The sequence below is a fragment of the Rhopalosiphum maidis genome, chromosome 2, assembly GCF_003676215.2.
Source record: "Rhopalosiphum maidis isolate BTI-1 chromosome 2, ASM367621v3, whole genome shotgun sequence".
Taxonomy (NCBI): Eukaryota; Metazoa; Arthropoda; class Insecta; order Hemiptera; family Aphididae; genus Rhopalosiphum; species Rhopalosiphum maidis.
The window spans coordinates 21,192,113-21,210,643 of record NC_040878.1 but is presented as its reverse complement, the minus strand read 5'-3'; the positions used below and the strand labels follow the sequence as shown (position 1 = coordinate 21,210,643).

Sequence of the window (18,531 nt, the reverse complement as noted above, 5' to 3'; positions counted from 1 at the left end):
ATGTATTGCAGTATCAATAATTTTTTAGTTTATTTATGTATTCTTTGTATGGATTAAATAAAATGCATTTTTATTTTTTTATCAAATAATTTAAGTATTTTCATGGATTTTTAAAAATTAAATTGTAATTTAATTGTGTACATGAATTGTAGTTTTTCTTATAGTAAATAAACCTATTAAAATATAGGATACAGTATCTATTATAATTATACTTAGCTATAAACATTTGTTAATGTTATCGACCTCTACATTTTTATCTGCTGTCTATTAACGTAAAAAATTCTACAATATCAGTGTTTTAAAATACATACATAGTTTTTTAAATTAAAAAAATAAAATAATAATCCGTTATGTAACGATCGGGTATAGTTTCATTGTGTCGTCAAACGGGTTCGACAAAAAAAATATAATAAGTCCAGCAAGATTCACAACAATATAATCTAGTCGCTATGCACTTCACATATGTGTGTATTGACCGCAAGAGAACAAACGTTTTATGTCTATTATATTCACAATATAATAATCAGGTACCGTTGGAAAAAAAAACGGAAAATTGTTAATGAGCTATCATATACAGTACACATTGCCTATTTTTTAGGCTGGACATTGTATGTATATATAATGCTATATAAGCTATATTAAGATTGAAGTATAATATATTTAAAAGAAAACTTTTTAAGTAGTAATTTGTAAGTTGTATGCACATATTATATACTTTAATTATATTTTATGTATATTATTTCAGTTTTTAAAATAAGTAAAATGGGTGAAAGACGTGGCACTAAAGCATTAGAACTATGGTGTAAGCGAGTGACTCAAGGATATGATGGAGTGTCTATTGAAAATATGTCTACTTCATGGAAAGATGGACTTGCATTTTGTGCACTTATTCATCATTTTAGACCTGACTTGATGTAAGTATTTTGTTATTTCAAAATTAAACATTATTAATTTATTATTTCATTGTTTTTTTATATTTCATGTTACAGTCTTACATGTTAATTTACTTCTATTTACTTATAAAATTATACGTATAACTTCTATGATAAAATTAAGGAGTTTATATATTACGTACAATTGTTAAGTATTTGATTATTAATTTGGTGCAAAACGCTGTACTATAATTACAATACATAATCCTTTAATATAACTTTAAATAAATTATATCTTTTAGTTATAGTAATGCTTTATCTAATTATTATATATATGTTTCGGCTAGAGTACGAAAATTGGATAAAGTATAAATTACCAGGGTAATATGAACATTACCTACGCCAATCGGGTAAACTAAAAATATTATTTGTAAAACGTTTATTTTGTACATTAACCGGGTAATTTGTACATTATTTACCTTTGAGTGAATTAAGCGTTTTGATAAAATTAAATACGATAAAATATCAACTCTAGGTAATATTTCTGTTACAAAATACGATAAAATTAACAAATTGTCATGTTGGCAATACAGACATACAGTTAGAGTCTTAACTATCAGATGTAGACAGAAGTAAAGGTGATCCACAGTATGTATTTTTTGTGATTGTGTCTATTAACGATCAATACTAATAACTCCAAAATACAAATGGCATTATTTTTTTTGATACTTTATACATTGTATTATTCATATACTTTATATTTTTGTACTCTACCCTTAATATTTACGTATACATAAAAAATTAAAATGATACTTAAATTCGGAAACTTTTTAGATTTGTGGATGCTTTACTTGTAATACTGATTAAAACATAATATTCTTTAGTTTCATTTTTATACTATAAGATATTCCTAGCTTACGTCATCTATATTTATAGTAATAAATATAATGGTGTTGCAGTTGTATTATACATATTGTTAAGTAAAATAAAAGTTCCAATAGAAACTATACTATTGTAATAACAGTACATTTTTAAATAATAAAAAAAAACTTATACAGTATATTTTCTTTTTTACAAATGTAACAACAGACTAGTTAATACATTTAGAATTGGAAAGTATAATAAAAAGATCATATTTTAATTTTGTATTTTTATGTATATATAAAGATTAATAACCTTTCTCTAGTCCAGTATAGCTGCCAATATTTTTACTATCTTTATATATTAAGACGAAGTCAAGGTCGCTTAACTTCAGTATCACGTATAATGTGTATATATGTTTCAAATCTTTAATTCGCTTCGGTTATTGTAGGTAGTATATATTTCATGCCCATGAAATGAGTATTTTTCTCATCTCCTATTAAATAATAACTAAAAAGATAATAACAATAAAACACGCATGTAACATAACAAAAACATCAGGGAGGTTTATGTTTGAAATAAATAGAAAAGAAAATTGCCCAAGGAAAAATAATTTTTTAATACATAGAAAATGAAGCGCACATATCACAGAAAATCATGACCGTGGAAAACTACCATTCTACTTAATACTTACAATTTTCATGTTCTTAAAAAGAAAAAATATAAGATTTTTATAAAATGTCTATTAATAATATATGTTTTTCAGTGATTTTAATAGTTTGGACAAAAATGATATTTACGGTAACAATGAGTTAGCTTTTCGTGTTGCTGAAAATCACCTGGGTATTCCAGCACTTTTAGATCCAGAAGACATGGTTTGCGTCGAAATACCAGACAGATTATCGATATTGACTTACTTATCACAGTTCTACCAAACTTTCTCATCACAAGGTAATTTAAAGACTGATATTTTTTATTTTTTAAAACTAATTAATAGCATGACATTTAATATTAATAATATTAATAATATATGTATAGAACTTATATTTTGATAAACTTTTTTGGGTATTGGTGTTCAAGCGTATATATTTTTGTAGGCAATATTTATTTGAATTAAATTTTAATAAAACAAGTCACATAATGAGTTTCACAGTAACTACCTATTGAATTTTTTTAAATAATAAGTTTATTTGACACAGTAGTTTATTTTAATAAATGTTTATGAGTTTTATATTTTTTCAAAACTACCTGGAGATACAAGTACTGTCTACATAATGATTTGTAATTATGTAAAAAATATTTACATAATCTTTTCTGAAATTGCCAATAGTTTTTTTTTACTACTGGACATATGCAATGAATATATAAGAAAAAAAAATAAAATCAAGTCGTGACTATGTGATTTTTTCCTGATAATTTTCTTAAGTAGACTCTTCTACACAGGATGGTAATTTGAAGGCGGTGCATGCGTGCACGTATGTTTAGCTTGCCGGAAATGGTGGTAGGAAACCTGTTTATATTGGGTGCGTGTGATCGACTTGGTCTAATGGAAACTGGAAAGGTCTAAAAAGACCACCAATGAGGTATAAAAACCTATTAGTAGTTATTATAAATTGAAAATTTATTAATTGCCCTTTAAAGATTTAGTAAAATTATAAATATATATAATAATCTTACACTTAAGTATTTAGTTATTTATCAATTTGCTACGATATTATTAAAAGTAAACATTTATTATTTATTTTCTTGCGATAAAATGTAATATTGAATATTTTAATGTTTGTTTCATCCAAATATTGTTTACAAATTAGTTTCCTTAATGCATTTTTAATAACGCCACATTAGTAAATTAACCATGTTATATACATAATCTTAATATGTATTTAATCTGTATAAGAATGTTTATCAAGTATCCCATAAAGGTATAGTACTTATACTATTAACATTATTTTGTTTAATAATTTCTAGTTAAATAGTATACATTAATCCGAAATATTAATTATTTTACCCATGACTCTGATTAGATCTAGGTATATATGTTGTAATTGATCGTGATCTTCACTGGGTCAGTAGCCGTAACCTTTGAAAAATCATGAAACGCAGTATTATAGGCGGAGTTAAAAACGTTTCTATAATTAGGCCAGTACATATATAGTATATACTGCTGATTAACTTAGCAGTGCCGTTTGGCAACTCGACATATACAGGAGAAAGACATCCAGTGTGATAGAGACATGAAAACCGGTTCTCGCAACACTGTTTATAATTTATTAAGGTCACATGTGCGCGTTGATCCCAATGAGAAACTTTCACTGATAGTGATTTTAGATTTGCCCTTTCCACACATTTCCACAATTGCAATGACTTTGGCATAATACCTCAAAATTAATGTACTAGACAAAATTTAATCAACATATTATGTTACATGTTTCTGAAGATTACACAAGATAAACATCCGTTGTTTTGTATACAACATACACAATTGTGCAAAACTAACGTTGGCTGAACGGCCCTAACGCAGATCACCTGACTAATGTCCTTCTGTAGAAAAACAGGTTTTAGTAAAACATCTAACCGTGACTTCAAAATTTGAATTTTTGCTACATTCCAATTCATTTTACTAGCCGATTAGAAAAAATAGACAAAAAACATTCTCTCAATTTTTGGTTCCGTAAGTCGTTTTGATAATTTGACCCTTGTATGAGGTTATATTTTTTTAATGTTTAACCTCTTGACCACCAGTCTGTAGATTGAATTTGCACTCGTGTTCGTTTTACACGGAGTTAAACAGTCAAACAGTTTATATTAGATATACATTGTTGATACTATTACCACTAATTCTACTACTACCTACTACTGATTTGCAACTATACTAACTGTGTGAATGACCTAAAAAAATATATTTAAAATGCCTCGTGTGGGCTCTAAATAATTGCAAGTTTATACTGTACAATTATTACCACCACGCATTTCGTAAAAAGAACAGTATTTATTGTTATTTAATTTTCATTCATTATATAAACCAAATTGAAGATTACGTTTAATAGTTATTAACGTACCTACTTATTATTGTAAACTTGATGTCGTTTACTTTTTAACTTCCTCTCTTTTTTTTGTTTTATTTTTATAATTTTATTTTTGTTACGATATATTTTACGGAAGTTCAGAAACAACGACTTATTATAGGTATTTATTTTTAAGATAGTTGTATTAACTTTATACGGTGAAATATTTAATAGATTAAGAAAAATTGTAGAATTGACTTATACTAAATTTTAAGTGCTTTGATCACATAATGCAAAAACTGATTTTATTTAATTAGTTTCTAAAATATTTCTTATTATGTTTATTTGTGTTTTATACTATTGTAATATTTATATTTATAAAAGTAGGTAAGTAAATGAGTTAATAACTATTTTATTTTTATTTCGACATTTGTGTTATTCTTTGACTCTTCGTTACTTATTTAACTTGTTAGTATCTTGGTTAAACTGTCAAGAAAATTAGAATTAAAATGATTTATAGTCAATGTTTATTAGTCATATATAACAATGCTAATCTTTCATTGGCAAATCCAGGATGCAACCAATTATGATATATGTTGTGCTCACAGAATAATAAAATGTACTTTTTTTTAAACTTAGTTTGACTTCCACGCGTCTTAATTCATTATTATGCCCGCCCCGCACACCACTATTGCTATTGACTGCTATAGTAGCTACTATACTACCTACTGCAGTCAGTTTCTTTGAAATCGTCTTTCAGTTTTGATTATGATTTCGTTTGTGTCTTTTCTCATTATTAATGTATTTTATTTTATATATAGCTACGACGCCTGTGAAAACATCACCTGAATCGCCGACCAGTGTTGAACGGCCCAGAACTAATACAGGATCCGGTCAAAATGCTCCAACAAAGGTGAACAATTTTATTTTATTTCGTCATTTTTTTAATAGGATAATTATTTGAGCTCAATATATTTAATAAATGTGTTAAATAATTATTAATCATAAGCTTTTGCCGTTATTAGAGTAACAATTTTATTTTTTAATTCTGCGGAATGTTTTTCCAAATGCGGTATAATTGAATACGGCTGATAATACCACCCTGTGTTTTGTGCGTTTTTTAATTTTGCTACATTCTATAGAATATAGTATATAATTTATATGATTTATTATATTTTTGACTTTAAAAAAATTTATGATTTATACGTCATTTTTCTATGTTTTGAATCATATTATAAGTAATTTATAATATGTATTCCATAAATAAAATAATTATAATACTCAGCATAAATTTTATGATCGCATATTTCTAGAATACTTTTATAGTTAATTGTAATTTATATTTTTTGACTAAAAGAAATTGCTGGAAAAAATAAACGACTAAATGTAGTATTTAAAATTATTTTCTTGTTTATTTATGGAATAAACCATGAACTAAATTAAAATTCATTATTTTGATTTAAAAACACATGTTTAGGAAAGTTAAAGTTGTTTACTCATTTGATAGTTCGTTGTTAGACTACTTTTTTTACACACCATCACTTGAGTAGGTGAGTTAAATATAATAGTGTACTTTTCATAATATTTTAGCGAAAGCACATTAAGGCATCAAACTTAATCTGCCAGTTTTTGATTAGATATCAATAATACCTACGACGCGATTTTAAAAACAAAATGTAAAACCATGAAATATTTATTAAAGAATGAAATTGTTATACTTGTAAGTACCTTAGAATAAATTATGTATACTGAGTGATTCTTTTCTTAAATAACATTCATTATTTTAAAATTTATTAATATTTTTTAAAATACCTTTTTTTACATAATTTCTAGTCGAATTAAAAAAACATTTTTTATTTTGTGGATGATCACATAAATTTTAATTTAATATTTTGAAGTAGAAAATACTTATTTTTCGGAGTATTTTGATTTATAAAAATTTAAATTCGGATAAGTACTTACCTAGCTGTAGTTTATGAGTTATAACTTATAAGTAAGTATTTAAAGTTTATGGGAGTGGAGTAGAGTGGTATCCGCAAATTGTTGGTTTACTACTTCGCTCATCTAAATTTAAAAAAAAGTAAAAACTTAAAATATATATATATATGTATGTATTTTTATTTCAATTGGAAATTTTTAAAAAAAAATATTTTCAAAAACGTTAATTTATTTTAAAATAATGTGTGTTATAAAAAGTCTCTCCTTATAAGTAAATATAATTTTAAAAAATCGTGGTTGATACATATGTTTTATTTAACTTAAAATTATAAAGTTAGACTATGTGTTTCAAGAGTTATATTCGAAACTTATTCTAGAATGAAAACATTTATTTATGTATTTTTGTCATTTGTTTTTGACGTAATAAATTGTAGTTATATTTTGTTTTGTTAAATAATATTCTAAGCATTTTGTGAAATGTAAATTAAATTGTCTGACACGTTATATGGTTATCTGTGTACCTATATATTTTTAGTTTTTGATTTTTTATTGTTAATGTTTGGGAGAATAATAAGCTTTAAATTTATTGTTTTTATGATTTGTTATTTTTATTAAGTTTGAACGCATAGTATTAATAATTTATTACGTCAAAATGTACTATATTTTAATTTTATTATTTATGCATAACCCAAACAGATCGTTATTCTTATGTTCGTTTATTTTTATTGTCCAGGAGGACAGCTTGGATCTTATGGGGTCTTATAAGCCTGAGATCTACTGCTAGAAGGTAAAATATATACATGTATATATATATTATATTATATGTATGCTTGTATGTATAATATATATAATTTTTAAATTAAATTATGCTTTGGGTTGTGTGGTGAAAGTTTTCGTAGATAATAAACTGCATGTGTAGATTTGCTTAAGTAAATTTTGATCATAGCTTCAACAGAAAACTTAATATTTATTTTTAATTAAATAAAATGATTATTTATTAGATCTAATCAGAACGGAATCATTTTTATAATGTGTTTATCTTATTATGCTCAAATGTATTTCTAATTTTTAAATAAAACTGGCTTGCACCATTGAGAACAATATAAAATGTATGCTCCCTACTATACACATAGAGCGATCTTGTCCTATCAATTTGTATTTTGTCGATAATGGCTCGAAACATTTTTTTTTTATTATTTTAAATATTATAAGTTTAATTACAGAGAATTCAGTTTGATAAGTTAGATATTCATTGAAAACGTTTAAAATATATAATTAGTTGTTTAGTTATCGCAATTTAATTCACTATTAAAGTAGTAAATATAATTGCGTAGCCAATTCTTACAATTAATTTATTTCAAGGTATTAATTTTATGGTAATATAATAGGATATATAAATTATTCCACTTGTTACTTATTACATTTATTTATTATTTAGGTATCTTTTTATATTATTATATAACAATAATGAAGACAAATAAATAATTGCTTCTTCTAAATATACATGATATTCAAATGAGTTGAATTTGGTAGTTTCTGAAGAGTTATCCAATTTCTAAAAGTCTATCTGTGATTGAATGAATCTTAATAGCTTCTTAGTTAGACACGTACATTGTTATCTATATTCTATCATTTAAAATAGTAATCGCTAATTATTAATAATTATGAATCTGAAAAATCAAATGAAACTTGCAAAAAATATTCTATTGAAGTATTGTATTTTAAAGCTTTTAACTTAATTGCGTAAGATATATTACAAATTACAATTTTATTCATGTTTAATTTTCATATTTTGTTATATTCGTTAGTAAATGATTTATTTGTTTAGAAAATCTTTATTTAAAATAAAGCTAATAATTTTAACAATACCTGTTGAATATAAAAAAAGAATAACAATAAAAGATAGTATAAGTAAAAAAACTATTTAACTTGTAAAATATAATACAATCTGACATAACAAATAACAAAAAAATTAACAGCATCTTGGCTTAAAAATATATTTTACATCATTATTCATAAAGTTTACAGTTAGATAAATCTATACAGTCCGAATAACCAACAGACATTAATACATTCGCGGATGAGAAGTAATTTTTATTTGTGAGTTTAGTAATAAAATTGTTGCTGTTCCTAATTTTTGAAATTAATAGTACCTATAATTTAATTCTAGTACAGTCTATTTTGTTGTTTATTAATTTATATTAAAATATTTAAAATATTAGATACTTTATATTTCAATAAAATGTAGTATCCCATTGTAATAATTGAGGTCTGTCGACGTTTAAAGAACAAATTACATTTAAACTTAAAAAAGAGTTCTAAACGAATTCGAGTGAATCTTGAGTTTATAATACTCGATATGCGTATAATACTTCTTATAAATTCTTAAACGTCTGTCACATTTGATAAATGATAATGATCGTATTATAGAATTGTAATATCATTATTTTTAAATTATAGTGAATAAATAAATAAATAAATAAATAAATAAACTATTACGTATCCATATTATATTCATATGTAATGTTCATCGTTTAGCATATGCCAATTTGAAATAATAGATAAAGTTTGTGTATAGAGAAAGACAATACAATAGTAAACAAGGCGTGGTGATTTCACACCCAGTTCAGATTGTAAAATGACTCATAGGTAAAAGTCAACGTGTTTTTATAACAAGTCATACCATTCATTAACAAATATTGTCCAAAAGTCAACAAGTCGGATATTTGTAAATCAAAATTATTATTTTATTTCAAGTTTTATTCATTGGCTGCTATTGTTTAAATATCAAATTTAATATCTACCGTTGTCTATGTTTATAGAATACACATAGCCAATGGTATTTAAGAAATTTTTATTTTTAGTTGGATACTTAATCATAACTGTTTCAAATGTCATTACATTAAATTTATTGCGGTTTATCGTTTCTTGTGGTTAACTTATGACCTTGTCAGTGGCTGATTCTACCTAATATTTTCACCTATAAGTTACATTTATTACAGTGAGTTTTTATTTGAAGTAAATTATTTTCAATGGTTTAATTAATTATAAGCTAATTAGAGAAAATAATAAAAATAGCTTTAACAAAATATTCAAAATTAATGTCATTAGTTCAGCGTTTCATGTTACAGTGATTGTTCGTTTATATTTTGTAGTTATTTTTAATATAATATTTTTTGTTATAGTAATAGTTTCTTAATTAATAAGATACTCTCATAATGTATAATACTTATTTAATTTTATTATTTTTTTAAATACATAATGTTTAATCACGTCGAGAATTAAAATGTTAATAGGACAAAAAGTAAGTTTTCCTTATGATTCTAGTATTGATTAAGAATAGGATTCTAAATTTGAAATTTTTCAATGAAATATTGAAAAATATTTTTTCTTCTTTTAATAAACGTGTTCGGTTATAGATGATTAGAAATAATATATTGACTATACACAAAAAATATTGATAGTAAATATGCAAAAATATGCACTATATATTTTTGATATTTTTTTCGTAGTGCCTAGGAAAACATTTTTAGCTCACTAAGCAATAAATCAAATATTACAAAAAAAAAGTACAACAAATTCCGAGCCCTAGAATTTATCACTTGTATTATTAATTGGATCCTTATTGGTTATTGGTTATTATTATTATTTATTATACATTATTTTTCTTTATTTCACACAATAAACCAACCTTTAAAAATTTTCACTTGCAAGTTGATGCGATTATAAACTTTAAGATATAATAATTTATATTTTATTTTTCATTGAAATGAAGTATTTTAAGAAAATAAATTCCATGAAAATTTAAAACCCTAATTAAGAAAATTTAGTTCATTGTAATGTATTATAATGTTTATATTATTTATATGTATTCACTAATACAATAAACTATTATACCTACTACCTAGTATTACGTATTTTAATCTTTTTGTGCTATTTTATAAAATATGGAATACTTACAGATATTCATTTATAATTATTTTTATATTTCTAATATGTATACACTACCTATTAACTTATTAAAGAACTTTATAATTCATTATATATGATGTTAATTTTTATTTCGTCATTATTTCAAAAGTTAAACTTTGATCGAATTTCTTGTCAAAAATGAATTGTTATTTTTAATTAAGGATTAACACGATCTGTATTATAGTAATTTTTAATTATGTAGTTTAGCTGGTTTTGGATGTTAGAGCATTCTGAAATAACTAGAATCTTTTATAATAAATAATATTCCTAGCACACATTTATTTTTTGCTTATGCAATGCATGTTTTATAAATATGCCCATCACTAAAAAAAGTAAACACAAAGCAAGTAGTATTAATCTATACTTATAGTTTTGTGAAAATACAGAAGTTTTTCTATGTAATTTCAAAATAAAATAAAGTATCTTGCTAATTATATATATTTACCTGCTGCAACAGTGTAGTCCTTCCACAACCCATACGCTATTACTATCATGGTTAGTGCACTATATCTGTTTTGCGTCTGTTTCAGTTGGGCGCAGGCGTTGGCGGTTGTAGAGTGTGCAACCAGTCCGTGTTCCTAGCCCAACGTCTGCTCATCTCTGGCCACCTATTCCACCGGACGTGTTTTAAGTGCGCCCGGTGCTCCGCCCTGCTGAGCGTGGCCAACTACTACGAGACGCAGGACGGCAAGTACTGCTGCGAAACGTGCCCGGACGAAGAGCGGACGGTGTCACCGACCGTGTCATTGACGACGGCTACGACGACGACGTCACAGCCGCAGCCACCGTCGTTGGTCGGTGACCGCCGCGCGCTGTTCGAAACGCTGGCCGCTGCCGATTGTACAGATGACGTGAAAGCGTCGAAAAAGGCACAGCGGCCGGTCACACTCAAAATGGCCGATCCTTTGACGACCACTACTGCCGTCGCCGCCACCACCACCGAGAAGACGGCTGTCACGTGCAGCGACGACAACGACAGTGGCGTGGTGGTGGTTAGCGACAAGAAAGAGTCGAGCGAAACAAAAACCTCGGCAAGCGTCACCGGCAGTCGCGAAACCCTTTCGGACGTGGTGGCAGTGGTCGCCGACGAGGATGGTGGATCGGCGCCGTCTACCGAGTACCGAACGACAGACGTTGCCACTAATGTTGTCGTACCCGATCAACTGCCCTTACTGCCTGACGTCGGTCCGCCAGTTATATCCTCATCCCCTACTCCGACGTTGCCGGACGATTCGAATCGACCCGATGACGAAACTGTGGTCGAACCACTGAAATACGTTCAAATCCAGCCGATATCGGATGATTTGAAACAAGTCCTCGAACTTCCTCCGGCTAGTAGAGCTCCGGCCGAAGAGCAGCTAGAATCCCCCGAGGATTACGAAATAAAAACCCTATCCAACAAGTTGCTTAAAATGGATTATTACGAGAGTAATAAAGAGGTACCGGTTCCTAGTCCTAGAAAAAGAATTAAATCTCCGTTAAAAACCAATTACCCTGAAAATTTAAATCCTTTCGACGACGAAGATGACGATGATAACAAAAACATAAACAATAGCACGAACCCGTTCGGATCCGATTTAGAAGACGAAGATCTTTCAACTAAAAAGAAAGTTAGTTTAAATCCGTTTTCGAGCGACGAAGAAGATAACGAGCCTGTTGCTCAACCCCCATTGCCAAAACCTAGGTAAGCATTTTCATGTTTAATTTTATTAACCATTACTACGTAAACTTATTTCTGCTTTGAATTTCAATCTTATTGACTTGATATTTTTTTAAGTATTTTTATAGTTTTTTATTCGGTTAACATTATTTACAATTAATAATTATTAATACGTATTAGTTTTCACCGTATTACTGTAGGCATTAGGTATTAATATTATAGTTCAATAACTAAATTTAAATTATATTTTTTAAGTTAACGCAGATAATTGTACCAAAACATAAGTAGTAAATAATGAAGTAATAATTTAATTTGATTAGGCGCCTACATTATAATATTTCATTGATAAATTTAATTATTAAGAATAAATAGGTTTAAAGAACAAATAATTATAAATAAATATTATTATTTTAAACTTATTTTGAATTGTAAAATTAATAATTATTAATAATTATAAACCCATTTGTTAAAACTAAAGTAATATTATTAGTATTATATCATAGTTATTCATGTATGAAACAGTGTTATGATGATATTTATAATTTTTAGTGTTGTTTTTATTAATTTTTAGTTTTTAATATGTTTCATAGTATCTTATAAAGTATTATGTTTTATTTTTTATTGAAATTTTATTAAAAAGTTATTATTACCTACTTATAATAAATTGGTACTTTTCATTCTTTTAAACAAAGCGATTTAAACATTTAAAAGGTTATTTATGTTAATTAATATCACGAAAATAGAATTAATTTCTTAGTTTTTGTTAACCTAACTAATAACTTTTATCTAATAATTATTTTGCGCTTTTAAAGACTAATACCTATATAATATGAATAATTATTAAATTATGTTATGTTGCATGAACCTTATTATTTAATTTGATTAATTTTTATTTTGTTACAATGTCATTTATTTATATGAACACAATGATACAGTTTATTATGTCACAACTTTAAAAATTACTGATTAAACTAATACAAATATATTTTTATTTTAGAACGGTTATATCTCCTATATTGAAACCACGATACCAAACCCATCGTAAGCAAAGTAGTGCTTCCAGTATATCTTCCTATTCAAACACTCCTCGAAAAAAAAAACCAGCCCCACCACCTCCAGTATCAAGACTATCTCTTGGAAATATTGAATACTCAAATAATATGCAGGTGTCATCTCCTAACAGTTTAGAAGACTCCAGTTGTAGTGGAAGTGAACCATCTTCAACCACTAATCAGGAACGATACAGATTACACAAAAGCACACATGGAAAATGGAAACGTAAGAAAGGACCTGCTCCTCAGTGTCCAATACCACAAAGGAGACGAATTAAACCTATGCCTATGGAAGATATCAAACAAGAGTTGTTAGATATTGAAATAAAACAGCAAGAGCTCGAGAGACAAGGAGTTAAATTGGAAAAAGATATAAGATTAAAGTGTAATGAAGGTGTGTATATAGAATTATTATGTATATAATCTGTTGTATATATTTATTATTTTCAAATATTTGGTTTTAGATTTGAACAATGTTGATGTAGAAGAAATGGTATTACAATTGTTTGAATTAGTCAATGAAAAAAATGAATTGTTCAGAAAACATGCTGAACTTATGTACCTGTATGTACTTAATAAAAACAATTACAATGTAACTTTCTAACAAAAGATTATTTTTAGGCGAAAACAGCATAATTTCGAAGAAGAACACGCCGAATTAGAATATCAAATACGTGTATTAATGTCTAAGCCTGATCATACTAAAACAGATACAGAAAAAGCACGAGAAGAAGAACTTATCCGAAGGTTTGTGTCCACAATGAATATAATTATATAAAAAGATCAAATTGTTTTTAAAATTTATTATTTTTTTAATAGATTGGTTGAAGTTGTTGAAAGACGTAATGAAATTGTTGAAAATTTAGAAAAAGATAGACTGCGCGAAGCTGAAGAAGATCGTAGTGTATTCAATCAAATTGGAACTTTTGCTCAAGGTTCAAAAAATATCCATCGTATAGTTTACTAGTTTAAAAATATGTTTGACATCATTAGTGGTTTGCGGAATGACGTTTTGTTCGTTTTTAAGGTGATTGCATGTGTAACGTGTATGACATCAATTTGCTTTTATAATCCTGTGTTGCCTGTTTTATTTAAGACTTAAATACTTTTAACTATAATACAATTACTGTCACTGCCTCTCTAGTAAAATGGTATACATTAAATTAATTAATAAGGAATAAAATAGAACATCAAATATCGAAAAAAAACTAACAAAGAATCATGGATTACTTTACCTATTGTAATGGAATATGAAGATATTCTAGGTTTTTCTGTATTGGCTGCTGGAGGGACAGAAATAGTTAATGTTTGTAAATATCATGTTCATTTACCATTAAAGATGTGTGCTTATGTATGATATTTGGTCATTACTGGTTATAATACTTTTTAATTTTTTTGGTGCTTTGTATTATATTTTAGCTTGAAATCCTATAACACCTGGTTATTACTAGCTTTTAAAAATATTTGTTTTATATCTCAAGAGGACCTTCAAATGTTGTCTCCGTCTTACAAAGTGCGCACAACATAGCCAATTAATGCTCAACAGATCATGTTTAGCTCTGTTAGTTTAAAAATAAGATTGAATTAGCCTATTATGAAACTTGATGGTAAGAATGTTATCTGTGTTTGTATGTTGGTTTATTATGATTATTCAGTTTTTAAGTGAGTTATGAATATTTTTAATTTATGCTATATGATATATGCATAACTTGCTAAAAAATTATAATCTCATAAAAAATCAGCATACAAACACAGAAAATGTTCTTACCATCAGGTTTCATAATAGTGTTGCTTTACTCTAATTTTTAAATTAACGGGGCTAAAGATGATCTGCTGAGCGTAAATTTGCTATGTTATGTACTTGTAAAACGGAGACAACACATGTTAGTGTGATGCTTTCTTAACATTTCCGTATTCTTTTCCAAAATAACTGTTGCTATGTAGTTAGTTACTTTTTATTGTATTCAAAATTCAAATTGCAAATTTAAATAAAATTTCATTTTTAATGTTAACACCATATTCAAGTACAATTATTAAATATTTAATATAATTTATGTGACTAATTAAATTATACTTAACTAGAGTAGAGAATTGTGAATATAAAATTTTAAACAAAATGGTAGCATTATGAGAACTAATTATAGCATCAAACTATAATATCAAATATAAAGCAGATTGTAAAAAATTATCTTATTGATTAATATTATTATTTTATTTGTTTAAACATTTTAAATTCATCATTTTTTTAACCTAACTGAAGCATATTAATTTATCACTTATTTGTTTATAATTTACATTTAAACGCAAAATATATTTATTATATAATTAATATTCTACTGTGACTATAGAATATTTAAAAAATCTTTACTCTTATTTTATAAAGGAAATCTGATATACAATGATGAAGATTTATATAAATTTAATTTATATTCAATACTTGTATTTATTTTTTTATCATTGTATAATTTAAAAAGCTTATAATTTTTTGATGCTTAGACATGTATAATTTATTTAATATATGATTTCCATTTCCATTAAAATTTTTATTTATGTAAACTATCACAAAACTCATATTATTTTGACTTATTAGTTATTATATTTATTTGCTTGTGTGAATAGTAAATAGTAATACAATTTAATACTTTTAGTTTATGCTTCTTTATTAAATATTTTGGAAAAGTTGCTTAAAAAAGTGAATGGCTTTAATGTTTATATTTGTTTTTTGTTTGTATTTTATAAAAAAAGATGCCCTGTGCTGTTATTATTAGATTATTTCAAAAGTGTTATAATCAAGGTGGAAACTAAAATATTTTATGATTATTATTATTATATGATTTGAAAGTGTTATTGAATTACAGAAAATTTGGATAATTGGCACAATGTTTCTTAAGAAATTATTTTTTATAAAAATGATTGATTATAATGTTTGTAAACTAATTATTTCTTATTTATTTTTTCTTATTCTTTTAGATGAAACCTTGCCATGTATCAAACCAGTTAATACCACAGTTATGGAAGGCAAAAAGAACTTTTCCAAAAGACTGTTGAAGAATATCAAAAAGGTAAAATCAAAAAAAGATAAACAGGAAGTTGCATCACCATCTCAATCGCCCTCAAATTCCTCTCATAGCAAAGGCACTTTAAAAAAGTTTATGACTCTAGGCCATTCATCTAAGAAATTGTTAAGGCCTAAATCCAGTTAGAATCATTATTGTATTAAAATTGTGAACTGAAGAATTATTGTACTATATTACTATAAGAAGTTACAATTGAATTAATTATAATTATATCTTTCAAGATTGTATATTTTACTTTTCTGTGCAATTGTACTTTTTTGAAATGTTATGTAAACTGGCAACATATTGTTAATTTTATATTATTAAATATTTTTGTTGCAATTTAAAGAGCCATGTAGTTGTTATCAATTGTATTATTTGTGGCATTGCTTAAATAATTGAACATATCATACTCAACCATATGAATTGCTAGTTTTAAATGTGTATAATATTTATGTAATTATCACTTTTGTACTTAAGTATTACTTAACATTAAACAAGTTAAATTATTATACCAATTATATTTAATAAGTAATAACCCATTTACATGACATATACTCATAAATTTAGAATATGAGCCTATTTATATTTATTGTTTAAATATGTTAAATTATGTTTATATTTATGTTTTTAATTAAACAAAAGAGAAAATAATAAAATTACTCTCTATATATCTACACAATTATTCTTAAAATGTATTTTATTTTACTTAAAGAGTACACTGAATCTGCATATTTTGTCTACCTTACACATGGGCCACATAGCAAAACCAATTTTGTATTATTAGCTTTTAATTAAAGTGAATTTACCTATATTAAAATTTAAATGTAAGAATATCATCTAGATTATAGATGAACTTATAAAGGATTTTATTGATATTTTAATTTAAAAAAAATTTAAATATAAATAATCAATAAAAGTATTAAAATATTAATAAAAATCTTTAGAAGATGCCTTAGAACCAATATAATATTCTTAAATTTAAGTTTGACTATAGATAAATTAATTTTAGATTAAAAGCTAATAACACATGAAACATTTTTTGAACACAAATTTTTCATAAGATTTTCTGTTGTCACAAAAAAAAATTCATAAATCCGGATGAGAATTTGATACAAATCTGTATTTGGATATGCGGATATTCGGATAATTCAGATATTCGGATTTCGTGTCCTTCCCCCCACTACTTTATTAATTATCTATGATATTAGGCCTTAGACCGTTTGATGAGGGTTACGGAAGTAACCCTACAGGAAGTATTGGCCTGGAAATAATAGTCATAGTAACGTTTATGAAACCTTATTAAATATAAGCAATAATTTTTTTAATAAGTTGTATTACAAATGTTCACGTTTATGAACAATGGCAACGTTGCACTAGGTTTGGGACGTTTGAGTAGGTAGATCGTACGCAATCGTAATAGTGAAAAAAGTCCATACGCAATCGAATCATACGCAGTGTCTGTTACGATTGCGTAACCCGCGATGTTTAATAAAGTTTCATAAACTTTACTAATGATCAATTGTTTTAATATATTTGCACTGCTTTCGAATTTAAATAATCCAATTGTGTATAAATAGCTGCAGAAAATCGTTAAAAAATATATTAATAATTAGAGGAACGGGTAGCATAGGTATATAATATATTATTACCAATCTGCACGCGTGAAATAAAAACCATGAATGAAAAATGGACCTATAATATTATGTTTGGCGCGAAAAAATAAATTATTACAGATTTATTATTAACTTAATATGGCAGTTTGATATTTATTAACATTTTATAGTAATGTAAAAATTTAAACTTATAATTCACATTAGCATATATAATAAAAATAAATATGAGTATACCATTATTTATATTGGTACTTTTTCGACTATTTCGAGATCTGTATCTTCATACAGTCTGTATGAAAAGTAATATCATATACTAAATTACCGTAATCAATTATTATGATATTACTAAATAATATAATAATATATCGATAAATAATAGTGTTCGGAAAAATAAACGGGCCCGCAAAATCCTAATGTCGACCGCGATTAGAATTGATGAACATACAGGTATTTGCTGGCTTGTAATAAACAACGCTGTGCTCGTCGTCCGGGTGATTTT

At 26.2% G+C, this 18,531-nt stretch overlaps 1 protein-coding gene across 2 annotated transcripts in view; it reads left to right on the top strand.

Moving 5' to 3' along the window:
- The window catches only part of LOC113552059 (MICAL-like protein 2), a 28,950-nt gene extending 11,950 nt beyond the window's left edge, over window positions 1-17,000 (top strand). Inside the window, exons 2-10 of one of the 2 annotated variants that reach the window (XR_003405154.1) lie at window positions 746-914; window positions 2,500-2,684; window positions 5,560-5,651; window positions 11,179-12,332; window positions 13,306-13,754; window positions 13,825-13,924; window positions 13,982-14,107; window positions 14,180-14,387; window positions 16,331-17,000. Coding sequence is in view for 1 of the 2 variants with exons in the window: in XM_026954724.1 (XP_026810525.1) it covers window positions 763-914; window positions 2,500-2,684; window positions 5,560-5,651; window positions 11,179-12,332; window positions 13,306-13,754; window positions 13,825-13,924; window positions 13,982-14,107; window positions 14,180-14,295; window positions 16,331-16,563 (2,607 nt within the window). In the remaining variant the exon portion in view is untranslated. The remainder of the gene's footprint in view (window positions 1-745; window positions 915-2,499; window positions 2,685-5,559; window positions 5,652-11,178; window positions 12,333-13,305; window positions 13,755-13,824; window positions 13,925-13,981; window positions 14,108-14,179; window positions 14,388-16,330) is intronic. The other variant, XM_026954724.1, reaches the window with a different exon arrangement.
- Window positions 17,001-18,531: the final 1,531 nt, after the last annotated feature.